Source organism: Mytilus edulis, chromosome 9 (genome assembly GCF_963676685.1).
Source record: "Mytilus edulis chromosome 9, xbMytEdul2.2, whole genome shotgun sequence".
NCBI classification, from domain to species: domain Eukaryota; kingdom Metazoa; phylum Mollusca; class Bivalvia; order Mytilida; family Mytilidae; genus Mytilus; species Mytilus edulis.
The window spans coordinates 47,871,702-47,886,074 of record NC_092352.1 but is presented as its reverse complement, the minus strand read 5'-3'; the positions used below and the strand labels follow the sequence as shown (position 1 = coordinate 47,886,074).

Here is a 14,373-nt window from a genome sequence, read left to right as displayed (position 1 = left end):
TTAAATTTAATTTTTATTTATATTTTTACCTGAGTTTACCTGTTAAATGAATGCGCGCAAATGTAATCAAAAGCTGCGCGCAAACGTAAAACATTTAAATCCTCAAATGCGCGCAAACGTGGTGCGCCCGTTATAGAGGACGAGTATCATTTTGTTTTATCATGTCCAGCGTATAGATCTGTGCGTATTGAATTTTTACCTTTATTCTACTGTTCTTGGCCAAATCGGCACAAATTAGATAATTTATTACAAGTTCATTCTAAATCTCTGACAGTAAAACTATGTAACTATTTAAATGCAGCTTGGAAAATTAGATCACATATATTATCATAATATTATTGTATACTCTGTAACTACTGTTCTCTGCTGTCTTTTGTTTGTCATATATTGTATATATATTCGTTTGCCATAGCATGTATATGCTTCTTGAAAATAAAATATTTATTCATTCATTCATTCATTTTTTTGTTATTATATGTATGTTTTTAATTGTATTATTCGTTTATAGCATTACGTGACAAATTTCATTATTACATGTAGTTATGATTGCGTAAGATTACGTAATTCATTTTATATTGTTTCTATGTAAATGAGCAGTTGGATACCAGCGGCCAAGCTGTACGGACGCCGTGCATTTACAATGACATTCATTGTGTTTAGTATAGAACAATCATTGGAATAACCATTTGTTTTGTCTTTTCGGAAAATTACCGTTGAACTTTAAAAACCAAACTTTTATTGTAATTTATGTATTGCGTTATTGAAGAAGTTATTATATATAAACCATCGAAAAGCTAAACTTAGTTTTTTTGACTTTATCCAGTGACTTTCCCCCCGAATTCTTGGAGGTACCCGGGACAGTTTGCTTGGTTTCAAACTTATCAGACAAACTGTACACAAGATCATACCACTGTACAATGGATTACAAATTGAGACAAAGATTTACTTCGAGGTATCCATCTTATATTATCTTAGAAAGAAGTGCAATATGAACAATCAGCCTTTTTTCGTAGAAAACGGTTATTATCCAGAACGTTCGGATTTTCTTCGTGTCCCCAATTCAAATATCGTTAAAACAGTGAAATGTTTACGCTGTGGACAACCCGGACATTTTTATAAACAATGTGCAGAAATCAGAATAAAATCAAAGAAAAAGAGATTTCGAAAGACTTTCTTCATTTATACAGCGTAAAACTTGTGAGAATTTTCCTTTCTTCACTTTGGACGATGCAGAAATTCGCAAGGCTACACGGACAAATTCGATTCTATATTTCCAGGTAAATTTACTTCAAACGAGTCAAACCCAAATTTTGAAAGAAAAAGAGAAACTTGAATCGGTCGTTGATTTGATAAAAGAACAATTGAAAGAAAAAGAGAAACTCGAATCAGTCGTTGATTTGATAAAAGAACAATTGAAAGAAAACAGAAAATCGCTCAGACAGGAAATCGATTTTTCTTAAGCAAGAGAACAGAACATTAAAATCGAAGCTCCAGAAAACAATTTCAAAAAAGCACAGAACTATCGCGAGAAATAGAAATTCGGAATCTTGAAAACGATAATTGGAGAGAACAATTAGAACGCTGTACATCAAAATATCAGGCTTGGACGTATCAGAACTAGCAAACCAAAAGAAGATAACAGATTTAACCACTAGTTGCAGGAAATTAGAAACGGAAATAAACGCTTTAAGAAATGACTCTTGTGACTGCAAAATTCAAAATCCGACGATGCCAAGGCCGATTCAAAGAAAGGACGAAATGTAAACCATGATCCATCCCGTGGAAGAAGAAGACAATATTTTTATTAGACTCTGGGACAGAGTCTTATTTCAGTCGGAGGGAATTTGTGACACCGATATTTTCCTCTTTGTTTTATTTCGTAACAATTCAAACTTTATCTAAAAAGCAAGCGACTATTGTTCTCCAAATTTCTAACTTACACGTTAAGAAGTTAATCCATTTCTTCCTAGCATTGTCCATTTCTTGTTATCATATATATGTTTTTAATTGTATTATTCGTTTATAGCATTACGTGACAAATTTCATCATTACATGGAGTTATGATTGCGTAAGATTACGTAATTCATTTTATATTGTTTCTATGTAAATGAGCAGTTGTATACCAGCGGCCAAGCTGTACGGGCGCCGTGCATTTGCAATGACATTCATTGTGTTTAGTATAGAACATTTATTGGAATAACCATTTGTTTTTTCTTTTCGGAATATTACCGTTGAACTTTTGAAACCGAACTTTTATTGTAATTAATGTTTTGCGTTATTGAAGAAATTATTATATATAAACCATCGTAAAGCTAAACTTACTTTTGTTGACTTTATCCAGTGACTTTCCCCCCGAATTCTAAATATAACAGGAACGACGAAAACCCCTGTTATAAATTGTTGGAGGTACCCGGGACAGTTTGCTTGGTTTCAAACTTATCAGACAAACTGTACACAAGATCATACCTACGCTCTACCACTGTACAATGGATTACAAATTGAGACAAAGATTTATTTAGAGGTCTCCATCTTATCTTAGAAAGAAGTGCAATATGAACATTCAGCCTTTTTTTCGTAGAAAACGGTTATTATCCAGAACGTTCGGATTTTCTTCGTGTCCCCAATTCAAATATCGTTAAAACAGTGAGATTTTTCCGCTGTGGACAACCAGGACATTTTTATAAACAATGTGCAGAAATCAGAATAAAATCAAAGAAAAAGAGATTTCGAAAGACTTTCTTCATTTATACAGCGTAAAACTTGTGAGAATTTTCCTTTCTTCACTTTGGACGATGCAGGAATTTGTAAGGCTACACGGACAAATTCGATTCTATATTTCTAGGTAAATTTACTTCAAACGAGTCAAACCCAAATTTTTGAAAGAAAAAGAGAAACTTGAATCAGTCGTTGATTTGATAAAAGAACAATTGAAAGAAAACAGAAAATCGCTCAGACAGGAAATCGATTTTCTTAAGCAAGAGAACAGAACATTGAAAGCAAAGCTCCAGAAAACAATTTCAAAAAAGCACAGAACTATTGCGAGAAATAGAAATTCGGAATCTTGAAAACGATAAATTGGAGAGAAAAATTAGAACGCTGTACATCAAAATATCAGGCTTGGACGTATCAGAACTAGCAAACCAAAAGAAGATAACAGATTTAACCACTAGTTGCAGGAAATTAGAAACGGAAATAAACGCTTTAAGAAATGACTCTTGTGACTGCAAAATTCAAAATCCGACGATGCCAAGGCCGATTCAAAGAAAGGACGAAATGTAAACCATGATCCATCCCGTGGAAGAAGAAGACAATATTTTTATTAGACTCTGGGACAGAGTCTTATTTCAGTCGGAGGGAATTTGTGACACCGATATTTTCCTCTTTGTTTTATTTCGTAACAATTCAAACTTTATCTAAAAAGCAAGCGACTATTGTTCTCCAAATTTCTAACTTACACGTTAAGAAGTTAATCCATTTATTCCTAGCATTGTCCATTTCTTGTTATCATATATATGTTTTTAATTGTATTATTCGTTTATAGCATTACGTGACAAATTTCATCATTACATGGAGTTACGATTGCGTAAGATTACGTAATTCATTTTATATTGTTTCTATGTAAATGAGCAGTTGTATACCAGCGGCCAAGCTGTACGGGCGCCGTGCATTTGCAATGACATTCATTGTGTTTAGTATAGAACATTTATTGGAATAACCATTTGTTTTTTCTTTTCGGAATATTACCGTTGAACTTTTGAAACCGAACTTTTATTGTAATTAATGTTTTGCGTTATTGAAGAAATTATTATATATAAACCATCGTAAAGCTAAACTTACTTTTGTTGACTTTATCCAGTGACTTTCCCCCCGAATTCTAAATATAACAGGAACGACGAAAACCCCTGTTATAAATTGTTGGAGGTACCCGGGACAGTTTGCTTGGTTTCAAACTTATCAGACAAACTGTACACAAGATCATACCTACGCTCTACCACTGTACAATGGATTACAAATTGAGACAAAGATTTATTTAGAGGTCTCCATCTTATCTTAGAAAGAAGTGCAATATGAACAATCAGCCTGTTTTCGTAGAAAACGGTTATTATCCAGAACGTTCGAATTTTCTTCGTGTCCCCATTCAAATATCGTTAAAACAGTGAATGTTTACGCTGTGGATACGGGGCGCCGAATGGGACTCTTGTGGTTTTGTACAAAATTCAATTCTGTCATAACAAAATTATTTTTGTATTACAAAACTATGTGATACAGACTTGTTTTATGAGAACTTCAATTTTGTGATGACAAAATTCATTTTTGTGATGACAAAATTCATTTTTGTAGACAAAATTTATTTTTGTCATGACAAAAGTCAATTTTGTTAAAAAGGTATGCAAATATAAACTTATTTGCATACAAATTTGACTTTTGTTACCTGATATGTAAATTAAAACACAAAAGTCAATTGTGTGAGACAAAATTAAATTTTGTGAGACAAAAGTCAATTTTGTATGCAAATTTGTTTAGTTTGGATTCTGTGAACTAATTTGCATACAAAATTGACTTTTGTGAGACAAAATTGACAAAATTGAATTTTGTCTCACTAAATTGGGTTTTGTCTCACAAAATTGAGTTTTGTCTCACTAAATTGAGTTTTGTCTCACAAAAATGAGTTTTGTCTCACAAAAGTCAATTTTGTCTCACAAAAGTCAATTTTGTCTCACAAAAGTCAATTTTGTCTCACAAAAGTCAATTTTGTCTCACAAAAGTCAATTTTGTCTCACAAAAGTTAATTTTGTCTCACAAAAGTCAATTTTGTGACGACAAAACTCAATTTTGTGATGACAAAATTGACATTTGTGAGACAAAATTGACATTTGTGAGACAAAATTGACTTTTGTGAGACAAAATTGACATTTGTGAGACAAAACTCAATTTTGTGAGACAAAATTCAATTTTGTGAGACAAAATTCAATTTTGTCAATTTTGTTTCACAGATGTCAATTTTGTGTCACAAAAGTCGATTTTGTATGCAAATTAGTTCACAGAATCCAAACTAAACAAATTTGCATACAAAACTGACTTTTGTGAGACAAAACTCAATTTTGTGAGACAAAACTCAATTTTGTGAGACAAAACTCAATTTTGTGAGACAAAACTCAATTTTGTGAGTGTCAATTTTGTGAGACAAAACTCAATTTTGTGAGTGTCAATTTTGTCTCACAAAAGTCAATTTTGTCTCGCAAATGTCAATTTTGTCTCACAAATGTCAATTTTGTCTCATAAAAGTCAATTTTGTATGCAAATTAGTTCACAGAATCCAAACTAAACAAATTTGCATACAAAATTGACTTTTGTCGCCCAATTAGGTGCTCACAAATTAGGTAACAAAAGTAAAGTCTGTATTACAAAAATGAATTTTGTCATGACAAAAGTAACTTTTGTCGACTGAAAGATAATTTTGCATGACAAATTTTAAATTTGTAGTATGCTACAAATTTTGTTAAACTGAACTCATTTTTGTTGAACAAAACTCACTTTTGTCCGTACAAAATTGAATTTCGAGTACAAAATCACAAGAGTCCCATTCGGCGCCCCGTAGTGGACAACCCGGACATTTTTTAAACAATGTGCAGAAATCAGAATAAAATCAAAGAAAAAGAGATTTCGAAAGACTTTCTTCATTTATACAGCGTAAAACTTGTGAGAATTTTCCTTTCTTCACTTTGGACGATGCAGAAATTCGTAAGGCAACACAGACAAATTCGATTCTATATTTCCAGTTAAATTTACTTCAAACGAGTCAAACCCAAATTTTGAAAGAAAAAGTGAAACTTGAATCAGTCGTTGATTTGATAAAAGAACAATTGAAAGAAAACAGAAAATCGCTCAGACAGGAAATCGACTTTTCTTAAGCAAGAGAACAGAACATTAAAATCAAAGCTCCAGAAAACAATTTCAAAAAAGCACAGAACTATCGCGAGAAATAGAAATTCGGAATCTTGAAAACGATAAATTGGAGAGAACAATTAGAACGCTGTACATCAAAATATCAGGCCTGGACGTATCAGAACTAGCAAACCAAAAGAAGATAAAAGATTTAACCACTAGTTGCAGGAAATTAGAAACGGAAATAAACGCTTTAAGAAATGATTCTTGTGACTGCAAAATTCAAAATCCGACGATGTCAAGGCCGATTCAAAGCAAAGGACTAAATGTAAACCATGATCCATCCCGTGGAAGAAGAAGACAATATTTTTATTAGACTCTGGGACATAGTCTTATTTCAGTCGGAGGGAATTTGTGACACCGATATTTTCCTCTTTGTTTTATTTCGTAACAATTCAAACTTTATCTAAAAAGCAAGCGACTATTGTTCTCCAAATTTCGAACTTACACGTTAAGAAGTTAATCCATTTATTCCTAGGGTTGTCCATTTCTTGTTATCATATATATGTTTTTAATTGTATTATTCGTTTATAGCATTACTTGACAAATATCATTATTACATGTAGTTATGATTGCGTAAGATTACGTAATTCATTTTATATTGTTTCTATGTAAATGAGCAGTTGGATACCAGCGGCCAAGCTGTACGGACGCCGTGCATTTACAATGAAACTCATTGTGTTTAGTATAGAACATTTATTGGAATAACCATTTGTTTTGTCTTTTCGGAACATTACCGTTGAACTTTTAAAACCAAACTTTTATTGTAATTAATGTATTGCGTAATTGAAGAAGTTATTATATATAAACTATCGTAAAGCTAAACTTAGTTTTGTTGACTTTATCCAGTGACTTTCCCCCCGAATTCTTGGAGGTACCCGGGTCAGTTTGCTTGGTTTCAAACTTATTAGACAAACTGTACACAAGATCATACCTACGCTATACCACTGTACAATGGATAACAAATTGAGACAAAGATTTACTTCGAGGTCTCCATCTTATCTTAGAAAGAAGTGCAATATGAACAATCAGCCTGTTTTCGTAGAAAACTGTTATTATCCAGAACGTTCGAATTTTCTTCGTGTCCCCAATTCAAATTTCGTTAAAACAGTGAGATGTTTACGCTGTGGACAACCCGGACATTTTTATAAACAATGTGCAGAAATCAGAATGAAATCAAAGAAAAAGAGATTTCGAAAGACTTTCTTCATTTATACAGGGCAAAACTTGTGAGATTTTTCCTTCCTTCACTTTGGACGATGCAGAAATTCGTAAGGCAACACAGACAAATTCGATTCTATATTTCCAGGTAAATTTACTTCAAACGAGTCAAACCCAAATTTTGAAAGACAAAGTAAAACTTGAATCAGTCGTTGATTTGATAAAAGAACAATTGAAAGAAAACAGAAAATCGCTCAGACAGGAAATCGACTTTTCTTAAGCAAGAGAACATAACATTAAAATCGAACCTCCAGAAAACAATCTCAAAAAAGCACAGAACTATCGCGAGAAATAGAAATTCGGAGTCTTGAAAACGATAAATTGGAGAGAACAATTAGAACGCTGTACATCAAAATATCAGGCCTGGACGTATCAGAACTAGCAAACCAAAAGAAGATAAAAGATTTAACCACTAGTTGCAGGAAATTAGAAACGGAAATAAACGCTTTAAGAAATGACTCTTGTGACTGCAAAATTCAAAATCCGACGATGTCAAGTCCGATTCAAAGCAAAGGACGAAATGTAAACCATGATCCATCCCGTGGAAGAAGAAGACAATATTTTTATTAGACTCTGGGACGGAGTTTTATTTCAGTCGGAGGGAATTTGTGACACCGATAATTTCCTCTTTGTTTTATTTCGTAACAATTCAAACTTTATCTAAAAAGCAAGCGACTATTGTTCTCAAAATTTATAACTTACACGTTAAGACGTTAATCCATTTAATCCTAGCATTGTCCATTTCTTGTTATCATATATATGTTTTTAATTGTGTTATTCGTTTATAGCATTACGTGACAAATTTCATTATTACGTATAGTTATGATTGCGTAAGATTACGCGATTCATTTTATATTGTTTCTATGTAAATGAGCAGTTGGATACCAGCGGTCAAGCTGTACGGACGCCGTGCATTTACAGTTGCCACGCCGTGCATTTACAGTGACATTCATTGTGTTTAGTATAGAACATTTATTGGAACATGGAAGTAATATTGGAATAACCATTTGTTTTGTCTTTTCGGAATATTACCGTTGAACTTTTTAAACCGAACTTTTATTGTAATTAATGTATTGCATTATTGAAGAAGTTTTATACATAAACCATCGTAAAGCTAAACTTGTTGACTTTATCCAGTGACGACTTTCCCCCCGAATTCTAAATATAACAGGAACGACGAAAACCCCTGTTATACTATCTTCAAATTTGTATACGTTTTGTAAGTGTTATACAATTTAGTTTCCTATTAATATTATACTTAGTTCATAAAAATTGTTCATTTTAATTTTTTGTTGCATACTAAAATATTTAAACCATTTTTTCTTTCATCATACTCGTAAAGTGCGCTTACCGCTTTTTGGTATTTGTTCGTGGCATTACTATCAGCAGTTGACCAGGGCCAAGGTACATTCGAAGCCATTGTTCATGTAAGTCCTTTCAAATCAATTAACAGAGAGTGAGAAAGATTAGAGAAAAGAACAAATTTATTACCAAGACTATCATAATATTAGATAAGATACCATTGGTTGATTTTGTATTTTTTATTGCTTACCATTGGAAAAAACACAGTTGTGACCCTGGAAAGGAATAAAAACATAATGACCTTGGCTGCATGCGATAAAGGTGATCCTGATTAAGTAAGTAACAGTTTGGTCGGCAAAAGTCTAACCTTATTAAATTGAAGAGGTATAAGACAATTGCATCTTCTGTTCTACCCTCGAGAAGCGTCATGCTCAATTAGCGCGATTAATTATTTTATTGTTGTTTTTTATATAAACGTCAGATTTATTCAAGGTAATCCCATTATATAAGGTGCATCTGTTTCTTATGATCCTACATATGCACCTTTTTGTTACGCTGTCAGATATTAGAATAGAATAGAGAATGATACGGCAGGTGCGTCAAAGATCAGCAACCCGACCAAATGGTCTAGACAACAGCCCAAGGTCACCAATAGATCCTTAACTCAGCGAGAAAATGACGCTCCGGGAGTCCATCTTCAGCTGGCTTCTAAGGGCAAAATGTATACACGAGTTCAGTTTATTTATAATATTGTTCCTATGAGAACCTTACTCGATTGCTGAAAACTGGTATCTGTCTATAAAGACATGTTCATCAAAAGATGAACTCTGTATATGTGTTCCTCAACAGACGACACAACCCTTGACAAGATCAGGTTGCTTTGATTTGGGATTATATTATGGATGGTTGTTTGATAAATATCCATTTGGCAAATATTTCATGCATATATGCAGGACGAAAACATTAAATATAGTATCAATTATCAAGATTCTGCTGAATTAAAATATTTCACAGCAAAGTTTAGTCTCCCATATCCAGTCACTCGTCTGATAAGGGGTTTGATTGGCAATGATACACTGTCCACTAAAGACCGAAGGACATAGCAACAACAGGTCACGGTTTTCCCCAGTGAGCTTAAACAATACAATATTATATCATATTGGTTAGCTATAAAAGTTTCCTGTCATGACAAAATGACGTAGGATTTGTTTTAAACAATAAAAGATGGCAGACAACATCCAACGAACGGCTGGCACATCAATATGTTTGTCGGCGCTTAACCCTCCCTTAGTCATTGATAGTTGTGTTATAGCAAACTATAATAACAAACTTTTATAATCAGTCGGGCAGAGTTCGATTTATCCAATCTGAAATACGCACATACACATCTCTCAGAAAGACCAAAATTATAAAGTAGCCATCTAAGAGAAATCGCAGTAAATGAAATCTAATTCAAACTCAACTTCATCTGACAGCTCAACAATGTCATCTGAGACAGTTATATCAACCAGAGCATCTCAAAATGATTTAGTGTAAAGACATCATAAGCAGTCGGAGAGAAGTTTGACAAAATATAAGTGTGGACATAATGTAGGACGACGAGTGTTCATTGATTGACAACTACCCATATAAATTAGTTATAAATTAAAATATTCTTCAAACATCTTTTAAGTTTGACTTGGATCATGTGCTCTTTTGGTAATTGACTCCCAAGTTTCTATTTTTTTCTGGGGGAGAGGCGTTTATCGTTGAAAAATAAGGATAGGGCTTCATCATATAATATTGACTTCTGTTAATGTAAAAATCGTATAAGATCAGGAGCATATTGAATAAGTTAAAACATTATGGAGAATATATAAACTTAAAAAAATTAAACAAATAAATATATATATATATATATATATATATATATATATATATATATATATATATATATATATATATATATATATATATATATATATACGATATACATGTATGTGGAAAATGGGGGGGGGGGGGGGGGTCCATTCTCCAAGTGCCTGTGACCGTCCTAGATCGTTTCGTTACGACTATTATAGGAGCTGTTCATTCGTATTTGTAATATTTTATAATATTATGTAAGTGTTATCTGAATTCTATTGTCAGAATGGAACTTACATGAAATTCGATATCTACTTCTTTTGAAATAGAAAAATTGATCTATTCATCGACCCAGACACATAGCTGTGACTATTTTCACGAAAACAAATATAAAGAACTTGAGTGCTCACAAAAACTACGCAACAGTCTGCATGTGCCTGCTCGAAGTTAGTTTAAACAGATTTATTTATAGTGGATTGGGAACAAGTTTTTGCAATTTATATTCATCCCTTTCCACTTTGCGGGTGCGAGTGCTGCCTTGTAGCGGCATTAGCCTACTCTTTTTCGAAAGTTTGCTCGAAGTTAGGAGCCTGTATTTCAGTTTGTGTCGTTGATTGATGTCAGCAATATTTTTATGTCCCATTTATGGGCATTATGTTTTCTGGTCTGTGCGTCCGCCCGCCTGTTCGTTCGTCCGTCCGTCCGTCCCGTTTCAGGTTAAAGTTTTGGTTAGTTTTTGTTGGAGGTAGTTTTTGATGAAGTTGAAGTCCGATCAACTTGAAACTTTGTAAACATGGTAATTCCCTATGATATGATCTTTCTTATTTTAATGCCAAATTAGAGATTTATCCCATTTTCACAGTCCATTGAACATAGAAAATGAAAATGCGGATGGGGCATCCGTGTATTTGGGATACATTCTTGTTTTTAGTTTATTGTATTGCCAAAAATTAGTCTACGTAGAGCAGTTACTGTAGTTAAAATAACGTCGTGAGTCACCAAAAGATACAGAGTGCTCGAATTTACTAGCAGAAAGTGTGATTTGGTTTACTAAATCTCAGACGTAAAAAAGAATTAAAATTATAATATCTTTTAATATAGTGTGATGATAACATGTTTAAAACTATATCATGTAGTCAGTGAATTTGGTCATGATCAGAACATCATAACCTGAAATTTAAGTGAAAGGCATATAAACTCTGTAAATATTGTTTATATTACTTTAAAGTTCATCTTTTTTATTGGTTTCATTGCTTTTCTTTTCCAATTTATCTCTTTTCTTCTGTACATCATCTCTTTTATTATTCATTGCTCCTCCTTTTTTGTTCAATTCATCTCTTTTCTTGTTCAATTCATTTTCTTTCTTTTTCAATTCACTTTCTTTCTTTTTCAATTCAACTCTTTTATTGTTCAACTCATTTTGTTCTTGGTAATTAGGGTTGTCTTCTCTTGGTTCGAATCTTCCTCCTAAAGGTTGACCGGCTTCACATTCCTCTAATGCTTCTGAGCAGCAACAAGTCTCATCCAAGCCTTGAAAACAAACGCCTCCTATATTTTCACATTTCCCGCCAATATCTTTACATCCACTGATCGAACCAGACGACCGTACACAGCTTCCCGCCATAACTTCATGTACGATAGACATCAAAAGGGAGATAACAATAAGCCATGCAGATGTCTTCATTCTGTTGAGAGAGAAAAAAAGTTTGAACATGATAAAAAATATATTTGTTAACAAAGAATCGTGGTATGCATGATTGACAATGAGGCAATTATCCGCCATATACTAAAGGACGATGCTGCAAACAATCATGGGGCACTGTATCGCCTTGAACAATGAGCAATTGAATGCTATAAAATGACCTGGCCCCATCATTCAGAGACCCCCCCCCCTTTAAGACATGGTACAGTCCAAAAGAAAATAAACAACGGCCTGATTTACGCTGAAACTTATCAAATTATAAATCCAAATACTGCACCTCTATTGAACTGGAATTTTCATTATTATTATCGATCGCTTTAACCCTAGTTCTAAGTAAATATAGTTTGTATACAGCAAAGTCGTAATAAATATTCTCGTATTCAGAGAAAGAAAAGGAGGAAGATTTTAAATTCAGCGCTATAGTGTTCCAAAAATGTCAAGCTCTTGATAATGAAACACAATTTCATTTATAATACTATTTTATTCATGCATACATAAACTTTTGTACCAAGTCAGAACTATGACAGTAGTTCCCTATTCGTTTGAGCTTTTGACTTGTCATTTGATAAGGGAGTGGAACATTGTTTTAAATTTTCCTTGGATTTATTTCACTGTTTACTGTTCTGTTCTGTCAGATAATTTTTTCAGCTTTATCTTTTACAAAACTAAAATGACACATTTGTGTAAACTACGAGGAGAAAAACCACATATATACAAAAAAAAAACTATTACCGGAAAAGCCAAAAAAAATAAGCTTAATAAAAGATCAATAGACAGGGGCGGGGCGGAGTCGTAAGTTTTTTTTTTTGCATTTATTAACCGTATGCTTAAAGTTTTGTCCGTATGCTTTAAGTTTTGTTTTAATTGTAATTTTTAATCATAAATGAACTGAGTCACTGTTATATTTTTACTTCATTTCACGAAGTTAACTGAATGCATACAATTTAATACAACAACATAAATCGTCGAATTGAATCTCTGTAATTTTGGCCGATTATTCAACCAAAAATAAAGTTACAAAAAAGTTTAACAATACTGCATGGCCTGATGGAGTTTACAGAATAGTTATGCATGATTAATGTACAGAAAAATAACAAAAAAATAATATTAGTCATATTGAAAGAGAATACGGGGTGCCTAAACAAAACGACCAAAATATTTTAAGAATAGAAAATAATGTGCAAAATAAATATAAAAATCTATGAGAAAAGACATAAAAAAACTAGTCCAAATTGTATAGTCCGAGATTACTCTGACGTCCAAGACTGTTTTGCCAGACAAGCGGACTAAAATAATTATGACATCTCGGAAGGCTATTCTTAATTTTTGATTTGACGCCTTCCTGTCGATGTAAGGCGTCAAAAAAAATATCATAGCATAGCCTTTCAAGACGTTATAACTATTTGGACTAAAAAAACTATATATAACACAGAAATGAAGGACTCCCATTCAGACCCTCAAGTTGTACATACATGATATCCGCTCAATGGTCCCAATATACTATTTAGTGATGAATCCAGAACTTTTTATAAAAAGGGTCGGGGGGGGGGGGGGGGGGGGGTATTGGTTGCCATAAGATGGATCCCGCTACAGTTAAATGCTTCATTGATCAGAGACGGATTTAGGGGGGGGGCAGGGGGCCGGGCCCCCCATTTTGGGAAAACATTTGGTTGCTTATATAGGGAACCACTGAAGCGTGACTGGAGCGCCCCCCCCCCCCCTTTAGGCAGTCAGTGGGCCCCCACTTATGAAAATTTCTGGATCCTCCACTGTTGATTACCTTTATATTCAACCAAATTTCACACGGGCTGGGTCCGGGTGCCCATCCCTCTGGATCCTCTTCTACTATTGATCAAATAGTAAACAATGATAAAACTGTTTACTCTTTACATGTTGATAAAGTACAGTCTACTGATTCAACGTCATTTTCAAAATTTCTAAGAACAAAAATTAAACATCGGGATTTTGAATGACATGTAAATTATCATTACAGAGATCACAGAAAGGAATAATGCTTCGTTGGTATGATTTGCCGTCAATTTCCTGCAACATAATTGAAATCTGATTTGAAGATATAACCTGAAAATACACAATTTTACCTGAAATGTCTTTTTAAGTGTCAACAGATTTAACACAACGGCATGCAATAAAAACGTGACGTGTAAATATAATATGTAGATCTATTGACGGTGAATATCCGGACCTTAGATAGATTTGACTATCATTTCTTAGCTTTGTCTTTTCTTTTTTGTTATATAGTTTTGTCTTTGAGAAGGTGTCACACTTTGGGTTTGACTTCCAGTTTGACACAGCTTCGAGGACACTGCACAAATACGAGTCTTAACCCCCAGTTTTATATT

At 33.4% G+C, this 14,373-nt stretch overlaps 1 protein-coding gene and 1 long non-coding RNA gene across 3 annotated transcripts in view; both read right to left on the bottom strand.

Annotated features, from left to right (window-relative positions):
• Positions 1–8,626, bottom strand: part of LOC139489729 (filamin-A-like) — a 62,695-nt gene extending 54,069 nt beyond the window's left edge. For both annotated transcript variants that reach the window (XM_071276482.1, XM_071276481.1), the window contains exon 1: positions 8,519–8,626. In XM_071276482.1, the coding sequence (XP_071132583.1) occupies positions 8,519–8,587 (69 nt within the window). In that variant the 5' untranslated portion in view covers positions 8,588–8,626. The remainder of the gene's footprint in view (positions 1–8,518) is intronic.
• Positions 8,627–11,385: 2,759 nt separating this feature from the next.
• On the bottom strand, positions 11,386–14,199 carry LOC139490343 (uncharacterized). The gene is made up of 2 exons (XR_011656293.1): positions 14,113–14,199; positions 11,386–11,996 (listed from the first exon to the last, which is right to left on the bottom strand). It is a non-coding gene; the product is annotated as an uncharacterized lncRNA (long non-coding RNA).
• Positions 14,200–14,373: the final 174 nt, after the last annotated feature.